General features: G+C 28.6%; 1 protein-coding gene across 1 annotated transcript in view; it reads left to right on the forward strand.

Moving 5' to 3' along the window:
* Window positions 1-4,158: 4,158 nt before the first annotated feature.
* Window positions 4,159-23,578, forward strand: part of LOC107437036 (uncharacterized) — a 364,659-nt gene continuing 345,239 nt past the window's right edge. The window contains exon 1 of the mRNA XM_071181567.2: window positions 4,159-4,714. Within this exon, the coding sequence (XP_071037668.2) occupies window positions 4,620-4,714 (95 nt within the window). The 5' untranslated portion in view covers window positions 4,159-4,619. The remainder of the gene's footprint in view (window positions 4,715-23,578) is intronic.

Below are 23,578 nucleotides of genomic sequence, written 5' to 3' on the forward strand. Positions count from 1 at the left end.
CAAGATTAACTAATACTATTTAAATGTAATAGAGGGAATACCAATTCTTTTTGTAAATATTTCTAACTTTGAAATTGAATAGCTCAATTAATAATAATAAAAAAGATCTTTTTAGCTTTACTCATAAGAGTAGCAAAATTTTTTAAAATTATGGTTAATTTCATAGAATATGACACCCCTATTTTAATATGAAACCAATTTTAAAGAAATAACACTTTTCAAAATTTTTTCCAAGTGTCCGTTTTAAGGTTACTTCGCTGGAACATGAGTGTTTTGGAAAAAATAAAATTAATTTAGAAGTATCCTTTCAAGATTGTGTTGGGATATTTCAGAAAATATGACTCAAACTTATTTAAATATGAAAGCAGTTTTAAGTGAATCCCACTTTTCAAAATAATTTTAAAAAATGTGTCCTTTCTGTTGTTAGTTTGTTATATTCACTGTATTTTTCTAATCCTATTATGGGTATTTTCTGAGCATATATTTTAATATTAAATTAGTTTATGGGAAGTCTGCTTTTCACAAAGCGTCCGTTCTATAGTGTTACTTCGATGTATGCACTGGAATTTGCGTGCTTTTGGAAAAAATTAAATGATTTAAAAAATTATCTTAAAATTTTCCTAACTAGCGAAAGGTTTTTTCCGTAAATATGACACTCATATTTTAATATGAAACTAGTTTTAAAGGAATCTAGCACCTAGCTTTACAAAAAATTTCAACAATTTGCAAATTTTTCTCAATAATGTTAGTTCTATTTGTGCGCATTTCTTTTCCCTCTTTTTTTGATAACCGTTGTTAGACAGCTGACTCAATTTTAGAGTTTGCGACTACCAATGTTCAACTGTTAGCCTGATGACAAGGGGACTCTAGCCCATGATCCGTCTACCACTGAGGATATTTTATGTCAGCAATGTGGTCGGTGCAAGAAGGATGCAAAATTCGTATTCACTAAAAAGCGCTAGGATTCGAACCTGGGGCACTAAATTGGAGGCCAATGCTCTATCCCCTGAGCCATTGCGGCTCCCGACTTGCAATTTAATTTTATTTTGAAACCGTCGTTGAGCAGACGACCCAATTTTGGGTTTACGACTGATATGTTCAATTCCGTAGCCCTGCAGTTTTGATCCCAATGCAGAAGACAAGGGAATTCATGGATCAAGTATTGGGAGGAATTTGCCTTCGTGGAGGACTTTTTGTGGAAGCCAACCCGCATTTGCGCGACATAGAGAGAAAAACGCCTAAAACCACCCACGGTTAGCCTGATGGCAAAGGGACTCTTAACCATGATTCGTTTATCAAGGAGAATATTTTACGGCAGCAATGTGATCAATGCAAGTCGGGTGCGGAATTCGAATTGACCTGGACCAACGCCTCCTATAACTGAAAGACTCCACATGGTTTTTTGTTGGTAGTCCGATCAGATCACTATGAAGGTAAACCAATTAGTGAAAGAACCATTTAATATAAAATCTATGAAAAATTAGAAAGTGGTAGAAAATATATGTCTAAAAATTTGTTTAATTTATGAATATAATAGGTTTGTTTTATTTACTTGTCAACTACTACGGATTCAATTCTCAAATATATATGATACATTACTCTCAAGTACTTTTAAAAAAGAAATTGGGTTCATGCGCACAAGTGGTTCGCTTTTTAAATAATCTGAGCAGACTACTTATAAGAAACCGTGTGGAGGCTTTCTAATGTAGGAGGTGATGCCTGGATGCTGGGATTCGAGTCTGGTTCACCTCATTGGAAGGCGAGCGCTCTGTGGAAAAATACTGAAACATACATTCACGAACTCTTTTGCCTGAGAGTGTTCAGAACAACGTACCGATTTTTTTAAGGGACGCAGGAAGTGTCGTTCCCCTACATTGGGGGTGGAGCGAAGGACTTTTTCTTGTGAGAAAGCGGATTTTTAGTTAGGATTAGCTTGAACGTAGTATTAGCTGGACTATGATAGAGAAAGCATGAACGAGAAGGGAGCAGCAGCTCTCCGGAATACTATATTCTACAATTCATGTATATTTTTGTAAATAATTATTTAACCCAGATTCATAAAATAAATTAGTTATACCATCAAATCCATGGTCATCATTAAGAGGATTTAATTAAACGAACCGAAAGAGAAATGTCTATCCGCTGATCCAGTACTACGTGATTGTCCCTGGTGGAAGTCAACAACCACCAATTCACAGTAACATATATAAAGAGTCATGGGAACTCAACAGAAATAATTTATATACAAGCATGGTAACAGTTACATAGTGAAAAAATACTGGTTCAAAATAAAACTGTTTGATTTTCATTCAAAATTAGTTTTGAGATTGATGGATAAGCTGTGCTATACATAATAAATATTAAAATTTTCACAGCGAGGTAAATTAAAATTACATTCTAATAAACATCTGGTTTAATTACAGTTAAATAAAAAACAAAGAGGACTGCGATACAACAATTTATTGCAACGGAATTATTTTTGAAATATTAATTTCTGTGTATCTAAATTTTACTAAAACCCTAATAGTAGATTAATTTGAATTAAACCTATTAGTACATTAATGTCATTTGGAATTTCATTTCAGTAATTAAAGATACTTAAAGTCATGGAACATCAAAAATGCAAGTTTTTTTAAAATGATCCAAACATTTGGAATTATTGTAGTTGTTGTCGTTGTTGGCCATTAAGGTAAAGAAGGGTGCGATTGTTCTTGTTTTCCAGTGGCGCCCTCTATGGTCAAGAATTCGACTTCAGAATCTTTATTATTATTATTATTATTGCAGGAAAACACAAGCACTTTTTAATCACTTTTCTCAAACAAAGGAATTTATCGCCCAAGTTTAAAAATGCCGCAATATCATGGCTGCAAAATCATTCGGATTTTTTTACATTTGATGAACTAGATATAGTTTTTCTCTTTTCTTTTTATTTCCTAACTTTCTAAATTTAATTTAGAAAGATTTTCTACGTATAAAAAAGTTAAACTAATATATAAATGCATAATGATTAAAAGGTGCTTATAAATTCTGGCAAAATATAAAAATATTTTTGCCCACAATTGTCCCTAATTTTCTGGGTGGTAGACCCAATAAAACAGGAATTTCTTTCCACTTTTTTTTAATGCCTAAGGTTTGTGCGGTCCTTAAAAAACTTTATTGGTAGCAAAATTACGAAAATAAGATGTATTTCAATACGTTTTCATTATTACTACCGCATTTAATTATTCACAATGCAAATATAAACGTTTGAGGCTAATACTGAAAGAAAGAAAGAAAGATTTTGCAAACTCTTTTTGGCTGAGCTAAAGAAGATAATTTCCACAGAAGAAGAATAAATACGGACATTGAGGTAATAGAATTTATAAAGTTAAGCAGAATAAGAATTGCTAGGCACATTTGTCGTTTAAAAACAGCTCAGAAAATATTTGAACACAAACTAGTAGATAGCTGGACTCACTTAATACAGATTTTAAAGCAATTAGGGTATTGGTCCGGGATATGGAAAACTGCAGGGAAAAATGTTCCAGCTGTCGTGATGATGTTATAAACGGTTGCGAGATCTTTGGATTTGAAATATTATTTTTGACGTGAAAGCAACTGAAAGGAATTTTGAAGCTTAATATTTTTAAAATATTAGCGCTACTTTTTGATTTATTCAAGAATTGTGCGTGTAACCGTGAGGATGCTTATCCTCATTGGACACTGACCTCCACAAGTCTGTATTTATTGTTTAAATATTCTCTATAAAAATATAATTCTTTGTATTTTCTTAATGTACATTCATAGAAAAAATAACTTGATTGAAATTTCTCTTACTTTCCTGATCTGTTTCAAATCATAAGAAATAAAAAAGGAGAAAAAAAATAACAAAGAAAATAGTGATTTTTGTTATTGATTGTGTCAAATAGCTTTTAGAAATCACTTCGTTGTAGGGCATCCTAATTTCAATCAATATCAACGGAACAGAAACGATTTACAGAATTGATTAGGTGGACAAAATAAATATCATCCTGAAACGTGCGACCACTCTGGGAGTTATGACTTCCCTCCCCACGCCTGCCGTCGAACGCAAATTGTCGCCCCGGTAACCTGGGGCGCAAAATACTGTCCACAAACACTCGGACAACTATTTTTCCTCCTCTCCCCTTCTCAAGGCTTGTGTTTTTGTGTCACGATTTTACCTTTGCCCACTCGTTGCGTCATTCGTCTTTTGCAAATATTTGAGTTGTAGACGATCTCTTCTTCATTCAAATGAGCCATTTTGTTTTTATGAAATCATTCAAATCTGGAGTGGAAGATAATGTCAAATAATTTTTTTAAAAGAGAGTGTCTGCATGTTTCTTCATTTTAATCTATTCATTTTTTCTTTTATTTAAAAAACACAGAGAGAGATAATTGTGTGATAGATCAGAATTATTCTGTTTCACTAACATTTGAATGGAGAATTGGATGAGTCATAAAATCTCTCAGAACGAGCAATACAGTTCCTCCAGAAGGTTGACTTCTAAAAGCGAAACAAGATTTACCACAGAAAGGAAATGAAGAGATAATAAAAGGACAATTAAATAAAAATATCTCATTCTTTTGTTCATTCATACCAAAATGATGCCTCCACTAGAATGGATGCGTGTGAGATAGATCCGAAGGATGATACATTGGAAATCTCCCTTTGTTCGAAAGAGAGAAAAAAGAGCAACACATGGCCCAGGATGAAGTAAGTTCTGCATTCTCATTCCATTCTCAGAAACTCCCAAAAACCGAAGCGACATTTTTAACATGTCACGTGAAATTCTAAAGAAATCAACATGATTTCGAGGGAGTAAATTTATTGACTTCATTTAGGATTATACTTTGAAATGCACAGAATTCGTTGCTCTATTTAAATTCTTTATTGACTTGCAGCAATAAGAGCCATCATTACTGATCTTTTATTTATTTCGTATTTAAATTAGAGGTTTATACAGTCCTAGAAAAATTTAAAAAGAAAAAGTAGAAAAATTAAAAAAAAATTATCAAACTCAATCCATTTTTATTTAAAGCAATCCATATTGATTTAAAGCTACATATTCCAAATAAATATATAGTTTCCAATTTTGAAATAAAATTTAATAAAGGAAATTTCAAATTTTTTTATTACAATATTGATATAACTTAATTCTTGAAAAATTATAAATTTAAATAATTTTGAAATATTCTTGAATTGAAATAATTCTGTAATATTTTAAATAGTCTTCGGCCCATAAAGAAAAAAAAATAATCGGTTCGATATTATAATAAAACAGCGAAGATATTCTAGAAAAAAAAAATGTTCAGATTAGTTATAATAATTATGCGCGAAAAAAGGTTAACATTCATAGTTTTATTGAAGTAATAGTTAATCTACCGCAAGAAGAGGAAATACTTCTTGTATTGATCCATCACTTTTTATTGAACACATTGATTGATCCATTCCAACGGATGGTTGAAACTCCATTGAAAGAAGTTTCATCGATCATGAGGTTCTAAAATGTGTGAACACTAAAATGTGTGAAGTTACACTTTGGCTAACTTTTGTTTAATGATCATATTTTTCCTTGAGGGTATTCCAAATATCACTCCTCAACCGTCAAGATGTAATTTTATTTATTAGGAAACGTTGAGGTTAGGTATTAGTGAAATTTTTTGTTCCGTTTACTTCGTTTCGGAAATATGAATTTTTTTAAAAGTAAAATTTGAAACAAAAGAAACGAATAACAAACATGGTTTTTCTTTTATATATTAAAGACAAGTTTGGAATGATGTATTGTCAAAAACTTTTTTTAAAATCAAAATCCAATGAGTGATGAAAAAAATCATCGTTAAAATTTGCTTTAAGACATTTAAAAACAATCAATCAATGCAGAGAAGTAATAATTTATTTCGAAAGATCCAACCTCCAAAATATAGTACGAAATTAACAGACCCACGGGACATAAGGCGATAAAATATAACAACTGGTCATTAAAAAAATATTAACGAACTGAATCTTATTGGCGAAATGCACCCCATGTACAAATGGGGGGAAAATACCCTGAATAACTTTCGTTCTAATGATCGGATTTTCACGAACTAAGTGCTAATCTAAATGCTTCCAGCGGGTGACCTCATCTAATTAATTAGTGCTAACTATTAATTAAGTTACGAAATCGGACACAAAACCGTACTTTCTCTGAATAAACATATATTTATTTTTTACATATTTGGAATCCTGATCCTAGAAATAGTTGACACAGTTTTGAAAAAATTGGGTAGCAATAAAGATTTATGTATATGGCGAAAGTTTAAAAAAATGCCAAATTACAGGTACCTCGCCATAGAAAGTGAAACAATTGAAAATAACTATAAAGAAACTGAATGAATGACAAGACGGCAAAACATAGTGGGTCTCTGTTACTAAGCAACCACGAGGAGAATTTTGGGATCTGCTTTCTGGTCCAAGAAAACAGAGTTTTCTTTTTAATCCTTTGAAAATAAAATTTGAATCGATTAATAAATTATTTATGATTCTCCAAGATTTTGAAATTTGAACGTTGTACTTATTATCTGACATTTTCTTAAAGCTGTTTTAACGTTATTTGTATGAAAATTTTGAACTAAAACCAAATTTACATAAGTTATTATAAATTTATGAAGAGTTGTAGGGGCTAGTTTCTTTTACACCTCAGTTCGAGTTTTTTAGGTAAGGGAGAAAGGGAAAGAAAAAAAAAGCTCCTGCGAAAAAAAAATAATTATATATATATATATATATATATATATATATATATATATATATATATATATATATATATATATATATATATATATATATATATATATATATATATATATATATATATATATATATATATATATATATATATATATATATATATATATATATATATATATATATATACCTTTTGGTGGTTTTATGAGTTGTATTTAAGGCTGTTTTTGGTGCAATTGTTGGATTTTTTGTCTTGTATTGAGGGGTCCACCAGCTCTGGCTCACAGCTCACTCAGTTTTTACTGGTTGTCACAGGGTTAATATTTTTTGTATTTTTATATATACAAATTTTGTATTTTATTTATATAAGGGTTAATAATTTTTGTATTTTATATATATATATATATAATTTTTGTACTTTATTTATATAAGGGTCTGTTGACCTATTTTAATGATCCATTGTATTTGGCGTATGGGCCTATTGGCCTAGGTCGCTGCAAAATTTGAAAAAATAATATATGTATATATATATACATATATATAAGTTCAAAATGAGGAGTAAAACAAAGAAAAATTATAGACATGAAAAAGAAAGGGGGGGGGAATAATAAGTTAAAAAATAACAAACAACAGTTTAAAAAAAAAAAAAAGGATGAAATTTTATTTAAAAAACCAGAAAAAAAACGGAAAAAAAGAGATATAATCTTTTCTTCAGCCCCCACGATTATATCCGCAAAACAGAGTGCTTTCTGATATTGTATCAATAAAGCCAAAGCAAAATATTGAGAAGCACTCAAAAAAAAAATTTTTTTTTATAAAATAACTACATAAAAATAGATCATAAAAAGTAAATATAACATGTAAAAACAGATAATAAAATAAAAGAAAAAGAAAAAATAAAAGAAAAAGAAAAAACATTAAAAAGGGGGGACTATAAAGCGAGTAGCAAAATCATAACAACTTACATGGACGGTTATTTTTCAAGAATGATTTAAAAATGTTTTCGGAGAAAGATTGCCAGATTACAAAATATGAAAACAAAAGATGAAAACAAAAGCTCAAATTGAGTGTAACAAAAGGGTTTTAAAGTGTCGTTCTTACTGCACTGCTGAAGTGATTTGTTATTCTGAGTTTTGATTTGTTAGTTACCAAGGATGGGCCCGAAATGGATGTGCGCAAGGTAATATTATACTGGATAATTTTAGAAATTGATCATAAATAGTTTTAGAAGATAGATGTTCATTTAAGAAAACACATAAAATAGAAAAGAGAAACATAAATTGCCTGTTTTGCAAATAATTTTAACCGCGGATTAGCACGATATGGATTAGCACATAGAAAAAATATTTAAATTATCAAAGAAAAAAATTTTAATAGATAATTTTAACACGGATTTGCCCGAAATGGATTTGCACATAGAAAAATTAACAAAGAAAAAAAAATTTAGTTGATAATTTTAGCCACGGATTTGCCCAAAATGGATTTGCACATGGAAAAAATTGTATAAATTAATAAAGAAATTTTTAGCAAACAATTTATCCACGGATTTGTCCGAAATGGATTTGCACATGGAAAAATTATCCTTACTTAATTATCAGTCCTAAATTTCATAAAATTCCAGTAAAATTTAGAACTATCACATGTGGGTCTAATACTTATTTAACTAAACCTGGCACCATTTTCTCTAACTACTTAAATAAGATTATTAACTATATGACTAAAGAGGGTTTCTCTTGGATAATCACTAATAATCAACCGATTTTAGATTTCATTAAACATAATAAAATTAATTCTATTGCGACTTTTGATTTCCAGGATCTTTTCAATAGCATTCCCCTTTCTAAACTAAAAGATGTCCTTTTGAATTATTACCATGATTTTAAAAATATCCTTTGTTGCGATTTTGATTATTGGGAAATTCTGATTAATTTTTGTCTTTTTAGTAATTATCTTTACAATGGAAGGGATATCTTTCTTCAAATTAATGGAATACCACAGGGATCTAATTATTCCTCTCTCTTAGCTAACTTATTTTTGCATTATTATGAAAAAAATTTTACTCTGAGTATTAAATTTGTTTTTAGATATATTGATGACTTAATTATCTTTAATTTCCAAGATTTTACTGTTTTATTGAGTGATATATACCCTGAGGAATTAATCTTACTTCGTAATCATGATGATAATATTAATTTCAATTTTTTGGATTTGGGTATTGTGAAAGTTGAAAATATCTGCTTTGTTGATTTATACGATAAAAGAAATGATTTTAATTTTAATATTAATAAACTAGTTACTTGGAATTCTAATGTTTCTAGGAGCATCTATTTAAATACCACTTTTAATGAAATGAACAGAATTAAAAGAATATGTAGTAATATTTATTTATCCAAAATACAAATCGATAAACTCTTTCAAAATCTGATAAAAAACAATGGATACCCAACTAATGTAATAAAATTTTATATAAAATCATTGAATTAATCGTATATTTTGGTGAATATATTTTCTAAACATTTTTTTGTTAATTTTTATGATTTTCCCATGTGCAAATCCATTTCAGGCCAAAATTCATTGCCAAAATTATTTACTAAATAATTTCTTTGTTAATTTATGTAATTTTTCCATGTGCAAATCCATTTCGGGCAAATCCGTGGCTAAAATTATGTATTAAAATTTTTTCCTTGTTAATCTTTCCATGTGCAAATCCATTTCGGGCAAATCCGTGGTTAGAATTATTTACTAAAAATTCCTTTGCTAAATAATTTCCCTTGTTAATCTATACAGTTTTTCCATGTGCAAATCCATTTCGGACAAATCCGTGGATAAATTGTTTGCTAAAAATTTCTTTATTAATTTATACAATTTTCCATGTGCAAATCCATTTCGGGCAAATCCGTGGTTAAAATTATTTGCTAATAATTTTTCTTTGTTAATTTTTCCATGTGCAAATCCATTTCGGGCAAATCCGTGTTAAAAATTATCTATTAAAATTTTTTCTTTGATAATTTAAATAATTTTTCTATGTGCTAATCCATATCGTGCAAATCTGCGGCTTAAATTATTTGCAAAGCAGGCAATTTATGTTTCTCTTTTCTATTTTATATTTTTTCTTAAATAAACATCTATCTTCTAAAACTATTTATGATCAATTTTTAAAATTATCCAGTGTAATATTACCTTGTGCACATCCATTTCGGGCCCATCCTTGGTAACTAACAAATCAAAACTCAGAATAACAAATCACTTCAGCAGTGCAGTAAGAACGACACTTTAAAACCCTTTTGTTACACTCAATTTGAGCTTTTGTTTTCATCTTTTGTTTTCATATTTTGTAATCTGGCAATCTTTCTGCGAAAACATTTTTAAATCATTCTTGAAAAATAACCGTCCATGTAAGTTGTTATGATTTTGCTACTCGCTTTATAGTCCCCCCTTTTTAATGTTTTTTCTTTTTCTTTTATTTTTTCTTTTTGTTTTATTTTATTATCTGTTTTTACATGTTATATTTACTTTTTATGATCTATTTTTATGTAGTTATTTTATAAAAAAAAAATTTTTTTTGAGTGCTCCTCACACTATTGTATTAATATATTTTGCTTTGGCTTTATTGATACAATATCAGAAAGCACTCTGTTTTGCGGATATAATCGTGTGGGCTGAAGAAAAGATTATATCTTTTTTTTCCGGCTTTTTTTCCGGTTTTTTAATTAACATTTCACTTTTTTTTTTTTTTTTTTTTTTTTTTTTTTTTTTTAAATAAAATGTTGTTTGTTATTTCTTTTACTTATTATTTCCCACCCCCTTTTTTTCATATGTCTATAATTTTTCTTTGTTTTTTTCTTCTTTTTGAACTTATCTAATGAGTGCTGTTTACTTGCAACTTAAGCGCAATAAATGATACTTATTGTTTTTCTTAACTTTCTTAGTGTTTTCTTGTATTTATTTATTTATTATTATAGTGATCATACTTAATGCAGCTTTAGCGCTTAATATTATCTACTATTAACTTTCTTTCATTCTCCTTCTGTTTTCGTTTTTATTTCCAGTCTTTAGGACGTTACGTGTGTTTAGGATGTTGCTCTTTGAGCCTATTTTTATGGAATTAAACAATTATCACAATTTAGCGCCTGGTAAAAAATGTGTTCAATATTTAAATTATTCTTCATGTTGTACCCGGTACGGAGAGCCTAAATCAGAGGGGAACTTCGGATCGACATCCTGCTACTCTGAAAGCAAAAGCGAAAGCAAACGATTTTTTGAATTGCATTCTATTCCCGAAACTTTACCTTCCTATAAAGCGTGTGATGATAAAAGATGCAAAACTTGCCCTAATATTGACAAAAAACATACTGTTCCTTATAACGTTAGCTCCAAATCTTTTTGTAAAATTAAAAATGTTATTTATATGTTAACCTGTGGTTTCTGTAATATGAAATATGTTGGACAAACTAGTAACTCACTTAACATTCGAATTAATCAGCACCGTTCTGATATTAACAGTAATAAGGCTATCAATGACCTGGAATTGAATCATTTTAGAGTACATAAATTTAACAGAGTCAAAATTAATATCTTAGATATTATAGAGGATTTAGATTTAAGACTACAGAAAGAAAATTACTACATGCTTCTATACAAAACAATTCTGCCGTATGGGCTAAACGATACCTTCCAACATACACAGATTAACTACAATAACTCATCAACTTATTCACTTTTTCATATTAAAGATAAGCGTACAAATCGAGGTAAACGGGGTTCAAGAAGTAATAGAAACTCTCTTAATAGTGACAAATTAAATATAAAATTTCTTTCTAATATGGAAAAAGACTTTAATAAACAATATAGCATTAAACCAATTAAAGATTTTGTCTTTTCCCTTAAGAATTATGAAACATATAAGTTCTACGATCTTATTATTAACTTTTCTTTCATTAATTTACATTTCAAAATTCTTTGTTTCGATCTTATAAAAGCCAAAATGAGTAAAGTTTTGCCTAATAATAAGAAAAGTTTAGATAATTTATATTTCGTTATTAACTTTCAAAATCCTATTTTCGATAAGATCAAATTTCACAACATTTTTGAAAATTTTAAAGCTTTATTTCCATTAAAAGATTTTAACATTATTAAAAGTTTTAAATATAACAAATCACTTGGTAGAACCATTTTTAACTATAATGATATAAGCAAAAATTTAGGGAGTATTAATATATCCGATTAGGAATGTCACTGTGAGGAGGATAAATATTTTGATTTTGTTGATAAACATCATAAACATATTATCACTGGTAATTTAAATATTATAGAAAACTTGGAACTTAGGAATTTAATGATAAAAGGCACAAAATTTAGACCCATTTACCATATATCAATCAATAAGATTCTAAAATACTTTCTTAATGATCTCAATAGTTTTTGTTTCAAGATATCAAATAGATTCTCTTTACCTTTAGGTATGCTAACAGAATGGAAATGGGAAGTTTATTATTACTTTAAAAACTTTATTTTCAATAATAAGGATAATTTAAATAAGAATAACAATTCAACAAATTTTTCTAATATTGTTCAATCAATTAAGCAACTTCAAAAAAATTTTGTAATTACTCCCATAGACAAAGCTAACAATAATTATGCTATATTCTGTAAAAAATTCTATGCTGAACTTTTAAATACGGAATTAAAAAATAGTAAAAATTTTGAACTTAGTAATTTCAATAATAATATTGCCATTAAAAATTTTTTAGCTTTTTACAAGAGATTAAAAATTAAAATTAGCAATATACAATTTCCTTACTTAATTATCAGTCCTAAATTTCATAAAATTCCAGTAAAATTTAGAACTATCACATGTGGGTCTAATACTTATTTAACTAAACCTGGCACCATTTTCTCTAACTACTTAAATAAGATTATTAACTATATTACTAAAGAAGGTTTCTCTTAGATAATCACTAATAATCAACCGATTTTAGATTTCATTAAACATAATAAAATTAATTCTATTGCGACTTTTGATTTCCAGGATCTTTTCAATAGCATTCCCCTTTCTAAACTAAAAGATGTCCTTTTGAATTATTACCATGATTTTAAAAATATCCTTTGTTGCGATTTTGATTATTGGGAAATTCTGATTAATTTTTGTCTTTTTAGTAATTATCTTTACAATGGAAGGGATATCTTTCTTCAAATTAATGGAATACCACAGGGATCTAATTATTCCTCTCTCTTAGCTAACTTATTTTTGCATTATTATGAAAAAAATTTTACTCTGAGTATTAAATTTGTTTTTAGATATATTGATGACTTAATTATCTTTAATTTCCAAGATTTTACTGTTTTATTGAGTGATATATACCCTGAGGAATTAATCTTACTTCGTAATCATGATGATAATATTAATTTCAATTTTTTGGATTTGGGTACTGTGAAAGTTGAAAATATCTGCTTTGTTGATTTATACGATAAAAGAAATGATTTTAATTTTAATATTAATAAACTAGTTACTTGGAATTCTAATGTTTCTAGGAGCATCTATTTAAATACCACTTTTAATGAAATGAACAGAATTAAAAGAATATGTAGTAATATTTATTTATCCAAAATACAAATCGATAAACTCTTTCAAAATCTGATAAAAAACAATGGATACCCAACTAATGTAATAAAATTTTATATAAAATCATTGAATTAATCGTATATTTTGGTGAATATATTTTCTAAACATTTTTTTGTTAATTTTTATGATTTTCCCATGTGCAAATCCATTTCAGGCCAAAATTCATTGCCAAAATTATTTACTAAATAATTTCTTTGTTAATTTATGTAATTTTTCCATGTGCAAATCCATTTCGGGCAAATCCGTGGCTAAAATTATGTACTAAAATTTTTTCCTTGTTAATCTTTCCATGTGCAAATCCATTTCGGGCAAATCCGTGGTTAGAATTATTTACTAAAAATTCCTTTGCTAAATAATTTCCCTTGTTAATCTATACAGTTTTTCCATGTGCAAATCCATTTCGGACAAATCCATGGTTAAATTGTTTGCTAAAAATTTCTTTATTAATTTATACAATTTTCCATGTGCAAATCCATTTCGAGCAAATCCGTGGTTAAAATTATCTGCTAATAATTTTTCTTTGTTAATTTTTCCATGTGCAAATCCATTTCGGGCAAATCCGTGTTAAAAATTATCTATTAAAATTTTTTCTTTGATAATTTAAATAATTTTTCTATGTGCTAATCCATATCGTGCAAATCTGCGGCTTAAATTATTTGCAAAGCAGGCAATTTATGTTTCTCTTTTCTATTTTATATTTTTTCTTAAATAAACATCTATCTTCTAAAACTATTTATGATCAATTTTTAAAATTATCCAGTATAATATTACCTTGTGCACATCCATTTCGGGCCCATCCTTGGTAACTAACAAATCAAAACTCAGAATAACAAATCACTTCAGCAGTGCAGTAAGAACGACACTTTAAAACCCTTTTGTTACACTCAATTTGAGCTTTTGTTTTCATCTTTTGTTTTCATATTTTGTAATCTGGCAATCTTTCTGCGAAAACATTTTTAAATCATTCTTGAAAAATAACCGTCCATGTAAGTTGTTATGATTTTGCTACTCGCTTTATAGTCCCCCCTTTTTAATGTTTTTTCTTTTTCTTTTATTTTATTATCTGTTTTTACATGTTATATTTACTTTTTATGATCTATTTTTATGTAGTTATTTTATAAAAAAAAAATTTTTTTTTGAGTGCTTCTCAATATTTTGCTTTGGCTTTATTGATACAATATCAGAAAGCACTCTGTTTTGCGGATATAATCGTGGGGGCTGAAGAAAAGATTATATCTTTTTTTTCCGGCTTTTTTTCCGGTTTTTTAATTAACATTTCACTTTTTTTTTTTTTTTTTAAATAAAATGTTGTTTGTTATTTCTTTTACTTATTATTTCCCACCCCCTTTTTTTCATATGTCTATAATTTTTCTTTGTTTTTTTCTTCTTTTTGAACTTATCTAATGAGTGCTGTTTACTTGCAGCTTAAGCGCAATAAATGATACTTATTGTTTTTCTTAACTTTCTTAGTGTTTTCTTGTATTTATTTATTTATTACATATATATATATATATATATATGAGTAAATTTTACTTGTATTTTATTATAATTATTAAGAGATCATTTCATTCTGACAAATATTTAAGTTACATGATTTTCTTTAATAAGCATGATTTGCAAATAGCACCACTATGTTTCTATACATTCCAAAACTGACTTTTGCAAACATGTTCTTCCTCAAAGCTCTTCGTTTGGGATCAGTTACTTATTTATCACCAAATACGGCTACTAAAGTTTCTTTGTCTCATTTCTTTACTTAAAAAGTTTTTTGACGATTTTCATCATCACTACCGATATCTGATACGATAGCCTCATTTTAAGTAGAGTTCGTAAGGTCATTAAGAAATTAAAAATATGTCGGCAAATGGTGGCAAGATGTATTTTATTATGTTTATATTTACCACAACATTCAATATTTAATTTTAAAAACTCTTAAATTTATGGTCACGAAATGTTGTGTTTCAAAATTTTAATTTTAAATTTAATCATAACTTTATAATTATGATACTGATACCACCGTTTTCTTACTCTGAAGACCTATAAGTCTTCTTAAAATATTAAAATATAGATATTTGATACTACTTAATTTAGCATTAAAACTTAATTTTTCTAAATGAAACTTCAAATTAAAGAAAAAAGAGTTACAAATCTTTGAAAAAATTAAAATTCATCAAAAGTTGGTGTCAACGCCCTAAATTTCACTTAGAGTTTTATGTTGTATTTTGCAGTTGTAGATTATGTAGAGATTTGCTAGTTTTATTTAGAGTTTTACTAGTTTTAATTGTTGAATTAGAAAAAATAATGTGACCCTCCACTACCCTTAACTATTTCCAACATTTATTTAAACAAACCTTTTCATAGTCATTTTTTTATTTTCTTAAATTATTAGAAGATGGTTGCAGAAATTATAGGGGAAAAAAAGCGTAGCAACAATATTTAAAAATTAATGTTGTTGGTAGTAATTATTCTTCCCACCTCCTTATATTGGGTAAAAATGTTTAATAAAATAAATTATCTGAAACTAAATGCGTATGTGGCAGATAATTCTTCTAAGTTTTATTGAGTTGAATTAACAATTTGACTTTTCGACCAATAAGTCAGTGACATTCATTGGTTAAATAATTTGTGGCTTAATTAATAGAAAACTATGAATAGAATCAAAATGTTTGAATTTCTTCCTACAGGATTTAAGTGGATACCTTTTAGGCATTTTGAACATTTCAAATTTCGTAAAACATAAATTAGCTAAATGCCATAAAATTTCTCATTTGCAAATTTAAAAATTATATGAAACAAATAAATGGTTTGTAAATTTATATTTTGATTATTGAATATAAATAATTTATTTAGTGTAGTGTAGCAAACTTTTATGTATCTTTTCCTATAAGTTCTTTTATTTCAGTTGGTTTGTAACAGTTTCTTCAAAAACTCATCATTCTTATCATCGAATTTTAAATTTTCAGGGATATGTAGAGGATACACTAACTCATAAATTGTGCCAAATATTTTTTTATGATTCGTCGAAGTATTGTAAGACATACGCTCTTTAAAAGATTATTTCAAATCTTTAAAAATGTTAATTTCTTCAACTATGTTGATGTATGTCAATTGTAAAAAATATTAAAAATGTCAATATTTTTACTGAAACAAAAACATATTGCAGCGGATCATATTGTTTAAATAGCAAGGTTAGAGAATTTAAAAAAATAAATAAATAAAAGATAATAATTCATAATTATTTAGTTTCCGGCTGCTTACTAGGGTCATGGTTTTTGCTTCATCAAAGGAAAACTGATGGCCAATGTGAAAATTAGATAAATAATCATTCAAAAAAATACATATGCGTTGTAACTTTTGTAAAATAACTAGTAATTTTCCGAATTAGAATTTTAAAAAAAGTTAGCGACCTACTAATATAAGAGTTCACTCTTGTACTTCATACGATTTGCGAATGATACTAAGTGAACTTGGTTTGCAGTAAAAAGAATAGATATTATTTACACACTCATTTTGTTAGTTTATTAAAAAATATAATTTACAAAAATTCAAAGAAAGGAAAATGTAGGTTTATAATACCCCTAATTAAACAAGAGTTACAATTGTTACAGTTTTTAACTCTGACATTCTTCTCATGAGATAACTTCTTTTGCCGACAATTTTGTCCTTTTTTTAATTATTAGTTAAAGACAGCTTACGCATTCGTGTAATTTTTGCATTTTATATTTGAAATTTTAAAGTCGAATGACATGTATGAAATGACCCCTAGTCCAACGAATCAAAGTTAAATAGTTGGAAGGCCGATTGCTTCGAAAAAAAAATACTTCGGTTCAATGAAACAATGAATCAATATTCTTACTTCCTTATTACGAAATATTAGATCAAAATTTATATTCATCATTTCTTCAAAACGTGCGTTAAAACTATTATTATAGGTTATTTAAGTAGAAAAAATCCTAATCTTAGAAAAAGAACAATTTTTGAGATGATGATTCTAAAAATAGCACGGTTTTCGAATCTTTTTAAAGTTTTTTTTATTTCAGTAGTTGTTTTACAAAACAAGGCATATCGAACATTTTCCTGATATAGCAATATTTTTTTGAATTGTGCTAAAGTTAAGAAATAGTATAAACAACTTCTTAAGCAAAAATTTTCAATTTTTTAAAAGAAAAGGGTAACTTTCTTTAAGTTAGCGGGCAAAAATAGCTTTGAACGTCGAAATAAAATTGTATGCTCATAGTTTTCCATAGTTAAGTTCCTTGCAAGTTAACCACATTTAAAGATTAATCGCCTCATTTAAATATTGCTTCATTGTCGCCAAATTATTTTTTTAAAAATAATTAATTTTTATTTTTGTCGGCTTCTACCAAATAAAAACTGTTGAAACTTTAGATTTTGCAATAGAAAAATGCGTAGATTAATATGGCATAAAAAAATTTATACCGCATAATTCAAAATGTTTTCTTCCACAATTAAATTGAATAATAAATAATTATTAAAAATTATTTTTTACATGAAATTATTTTTGAGTAAATAGGTTTTATAAGTGGGTGCAATTTTTTTTGAATTGCTTAATTAGTTTTAAAAATATGACTAAACTAAACTCAGTGGCGCGACAGTGGCCAAGGCCTACTGTGCCCATCTCAGTTTTCTTGACCTTGGGCTCTGGGGTGCAGGAGCAGATGTTCCGGTCAGGAGGTCAGCCGAACGCGGAACCCCCAGTGTTTAGTTCCCAAGCATGCTTGGTACTCATTTATCGACCTACTGAAGGGATGAAAGGCTTTGTCAACCTTGCCCGGCCCGAGGAACGAACCAGGGACCTGTGGCACGACAGCGCGAAGCACTACCACTCAGCCACCGGGCGTGTTGACTAAGAATCCAAAAAGTGAAATTAACATTATGGGGTCCGAGCTTTGGATCACTCTCCTGGGTTGGTATTCTGAGCTCGAAGTCGACAGTCGATTTGAACTTTTGGAAGCCGCACCAGGGGGCACTTTACCTGATATTCTACTTTTCCCGCCCATTGCTCGATTTTTGGTATTCCAATCAAGTTTTAGTGGATCTTGAGAGCTCTTTTCGGTCGACGCGAAAATCGCTGGTATTTTCAGTAGAGTAATGGCGGGCACATCAAATGCATTGATTAGTAATTATTTTACACGGCATAGTCCTCGGAGGAGACCGATACATAGAAACAGAAAAGATGCTTTCAGTCTTCATGATCATGAATTTTTTGATTTTTTTTTCTGATTAACGAAAAATCTTGTTCAGTATTTATGCGTGGACCTAAGAGAGGACTTAGAAAAGGAAGCAAGGCGAGGAAACGTGATTTCAGTAGAAACACAAGTTAAACTTAATTTATTTTAAATATCATGCTATATTTATTATCATGCTATATTTATCTTTTAAAAAAAAAAAAAAAAACTAATTGAATTCAATTTTTCTTTGCCATACGCGAATAAATAGGAATTTTTAGGGTTGTAATAGTATATTTGATGAACTTAATAGGTAAAATCGTAAATGCTATTTTTTTTCTGACTAAAAATTTTGTAGAACTTTTTATTTTCTTATTATTTTATTAGTTATCTAAAGTTAAATTGTAAATAATAAACATTGATGATTAATGACAAAAAAATTGTCTCAATTTTCTTAGCAAATCTTTTACTCCACTAAAAAACAAGTATGTCATTTTTTAATTACTTTTTATAAACTTAAAAAGATACTGCAGAAAGGAATTTAATGTGTTAAATTACGCTTTTTATTTCACAATTTTTTTTTTAAAAAGTTAAGACTTTGTAATTTTTATTAGTATTATATACAATGTGTTATATACTGTACATTATGTGTTAGATACTGTACATTATGTATTATATGTGTTATATACTGTTATATACATAGTATTATATACTGTAATTTCTCTCATTTCTGAAACAAGGTAGAGAAATTTAACTTAGAAGTATTTCCTTTTGCAATCAATATGGAAAAGATATGATTACAAAGTGTGTTGGAACTTAAATGTAAAAAAAAAAAAAAATTACGTTTTCATAACCTCACATGCTTATGTGAAACTTTTTTCTTAATTCTTTTCAAGGAGTTTGAATTTTTTTTATATTTCAAATAGTTAAATTTGCATTTCTTGTAGGTATTGTTTGCATTATTTCCAGTAAAAAAGATTAATTTTAAAACTAAATTACTTTTAAGTAGTATTCAACTTGTAATGTGGAATATTTAAATAGAGCTACTATTCATAACTGTTTATTACATTCATAGGTTTTATGTGTATTAAGATTTTTTTGCAACTATCCAAAAAAGAAAGAAAGAAAGAAAGAATCAAAAAGGCACTTACGTACAATCAACAAAATGAAAAAGTTTGAAACACTTTTTTCATCATTTGATTGGTATTTATCAAATTTCACCAGTATAAGAATAATGAGGCATAAAACAAAAAGTATACTTGAAAATAGAATTTAAACTGAAAATTATACTTTCTTCTATTATCAACCCAAACAAAGTGATATAAATACTACCTTTTTAGAAAAAAAAGCCTTCACTCACCTCTATTAAATCATAATTAAGAAAATTCGTAATTTTCAAAAGGCAAAGTTAAAACCATTTGTTTAGCAACATAGTGATATATAGCAAGAATGCTGTTTACATTTAAAAATTCTGATATTTTTTTTTTTCTGGATCTTTTCTAATATCCACATAATATTAAATGTAATTAAAGGTTTATTTCTTAAAAAAAAAAATTCATACATGTGATATGCCAATATGATATACTCTTGTAATACAATTCTGAAAAACAAAATTTTGTTTCTTAATCGCTATTGGAATAAACAAACCAAAGATATGATTACAACTCAATAACATATACTTATAATAATAGTACATATTAGATTTTTAATTATCAGACTTGCAAATAAAATTTATCTAATAGGTCAATGTTTATTATTATCAAAAATAACAACAAAAAAACTTATCATTTCTGATATGTATATAAAATTTATTTAATAAATGTAAATATCAAATATTAGTGCAATAAAATAAAAGTAAAGTTTCACAATATTTAATTTCAAAAGACAATATTTTATCTCAAATAGATGCTGAACCAAAATACCTTTTTCAACAGCTTGTGGCACGTAAATTGCATCAGAATGCTTCGAGCATTTTTATTGGCTGATAGCATGGAAGAAACTTCACCCCATCTCTTCTTATGAAGTAAACCAGTCCGCGAGTCTACTCAACACCTCCTCCACTGATATTAGCTCTCAGAATACCGAAATTCAAAACAGTGGACGGTGTGACATCAGGGGAAGGCGTCACTGGGGGAAGTTCTAGAATTTTAGAATCGGCTTCTAGAATTTTTTTTTTTTAAATCAAAATTCATTCTGTAAATCCTTATTTTTGAGTGCATGTACACAAACTATACATTTCAAGCTTCCAAAAGAAATAATTCGTGATTATTTTCTTCAATTATGAAATGTGTAATTATCAGATTAAAATGAAAAACAAATACTAAAAGAATTTGCAAAAAAAGCCTAAACCGGGCCTCTTGCCTGTCCTCTCTTCATTTACCAATAGAAGTATAAGTTCTAGTTGGGGAGGTTTTTTTGGGGGGAAGGGGGTATGAGAGAGAGCCTCTTATTTTTCTTTGAATAGTTTTGGGGTTAAATAGCCTTGGTGTCTTCTATTGCGGTTAAAAATAGTTTTATTTACTCCATTCTCCTTTTTTAAAATTGTACAGTTACCTCTAAAATTTAGGTTTACGCTATCCAGTGATCTATATAATAACTTTGGTAACAGTGTTACTCAGATTCGAAGGAAAATCAATCAAGGAATTTTTCGAAACATTAAACATTTCGAAAAAATTTTACTGTTACTAAATATTTCCAAACAAAAACAAACTCACATCATTTCCAAATGCTATTTCATAGATATCACATGTGTACAAATTATTAGTTACTTCAGGTTTAGCATTCAGCAATACAAAATTATATTCTCAATAAAATGCGATTAAAAATATAAGACTCAATATTCTAATATTTCAAATCCAGTAAAACCAGTTAAAAATAAAAGGCACACTTATCTTAAAATTTACTAAAGGCAATTAAAAATAAAAATCATAATATTCCCAAATCCTGTAAAAACCATTAGAAATAAAAGGTACATTTATCTTAAAATCTAGTAGGAGCAATTAAAAGCCAAGATAAATTATTCTTTTAAAACTATACTGAAATCGAATTTAGAGTTTTTTTTACTTCAATCCAAGTTTCGGACCAAATCCCTTGAGCCCCCACCGGTATTGCCGCCGAATTTCGTGGAATAAATCAATAATACAGTATCTGATAGTCAGCACTCTAACACTTCAAACTTCTTCAGGCTTCTTTCTAGTAAGGCAGTTAGCACATGTGGAACAACAGACTTTTAGTATTAGGACGCCTTGGATAGGCAAACAGATACGGACTTAGCGGCTCCGGTCTAACTTAGCTCATCACTTTCATTCATCAACTTAGCAGCTCTGACCTAACTTCGCTCACCATTTCTGTTCATGCACTCAACGGCTCCTGCCTTAGTTTATTTACCTTTCAGCCATTCTTCACCACCTTTTATGCTCTTGTCAGCAAAGTGAATGAATCTCAGACTGACCTGTTTTCATCCCACGAACAGTAGCGCAACACCAGTGAACGCCACAAAAAAGTCCAACGATAAAAACAGATACTTTTTAAAATTAATAAAACATTACTAAAAACAATATATAAACTTAAATACTCATAATTCAACCCAAAATTTCATTTAAAAATACAATTAAAATTTAAGACAAATATCCCTATTGTGATTCAATTTAAAACTTATAATAGCGGTGCCACCTGGAGACAAATCAAGCTATACATCATAGATTCTCAACCTTTTTAATGTTACCGCCCCCCCCCATGGAGCAAAAAAAATTGCAACGCTCCCACCCCTTTTGCGAAAATCTAGTTATTTTGAGAAATGGGATGGTGGGAGTGCTGAATTATAAGAAGCAACATTTTTAAGCAATTTCTTTAGAAGTGAATTTGCTTGATTTTTTTTTTAAAAATTAATGTGCACGTTAACTCAATATTTTCCCCCCGTCAGGTAATCGCAGTCTATTTGTTATGATGAAAATAAATGCAGTATTGGAAAAAAATACAACAAAGAAACCTATAATTAAGATGAGTAATTAATTCTTAATTCGATGATGAAAAAAATACCCAAAAATCATTTTTACTTTAGAAATTATTATCAACGAAACAATCAAGTAACTATGATAGTGGAATGAATGTGTTTGATGGTTCAGAACCAGTTTCTCAACATTCGGTTCAATATTTTTAGTGAGGTAAAGTCGCAAGAGCCCTATTTTTTGTGACTGTATCCGTTACAGCACTGAATCTTTGTTCGACAAGGTAGGAGGAAGGGAAGGCAATTTAAACTTTTTTGATGATAATCTATAGCCCAGGCGAGTGGTGTTACCTTGAAGCCAAACAAAATTCAGCGAGATCATCACCATTTCAAAGTTTAGTTTCATCCCTTGAAAGTTCGGCCTATTCCTCCTAAATCTGAACCTCTGCTGTTTTAATATTCACAAGATTCATTACCCATTGAGGGAAAAAACATCTTTATAACAGTCGGAAAAGTCCATGTGTAAAGACTCAAGGTGTTAGCAATATTCTTGTGTATCATCAGAGGGAATTTAACTATTCTTTTTAAGATCCGATAAGATTGGAAATTGGCTAAACTCATTCCGATCAAAGTTTTGTTTCCACAAAATGATTTTTTTAGAAAGGCAGAAAAAACTAATTTTGTAGTGGTCAAATTGAGCTTGTGGCCCTGAAGTTGTAAATTAACACCATTAAATTTTGCAAATAAATCGATCATGTGTGCAACTTCTATCTTAAATTCTAGCAATTTGTCTTTCAGAACTACATTTCTTACTTCGAGGAACTCAAATACAGAGTCGAAAAGATTCTAAAACTTACTGAGACAGGCGACTTAGGAAAGCCAGCGAATCTCAGTGTGTAATAACAAACGATTGAATTCATTGTTTGGAATTTTTTTTTGCACAGCTTATGAATAATCAATCGTTGAGAGCATTACTGCGAATTTTGTTCACAGCAGAGAGCTTGACATATGGAAATACTGATGTAAACGACTACTGAGATTTTTTTAACTAAATTCTGTCTATGAATCCCTCTTCAAAAAGGCGATAAACTCACGAT

The sequence above is a fragment of the Parasteatoda tepidariorum genome, chromosome 4, assembly GCF_982258835.1.
Source record: "Parasteatoda tepidariorum strain Cologne lab strain chromosome 4, Ptep-v5.0, whole genome shotgun sequence".
NCBI classification, from domain to species: Eukaryota; Metazoa; Arthropoda; class Arachnida; order Araneae; family Theridiidae; genus Parasteatoda; species Parasteatoda tepidariorum.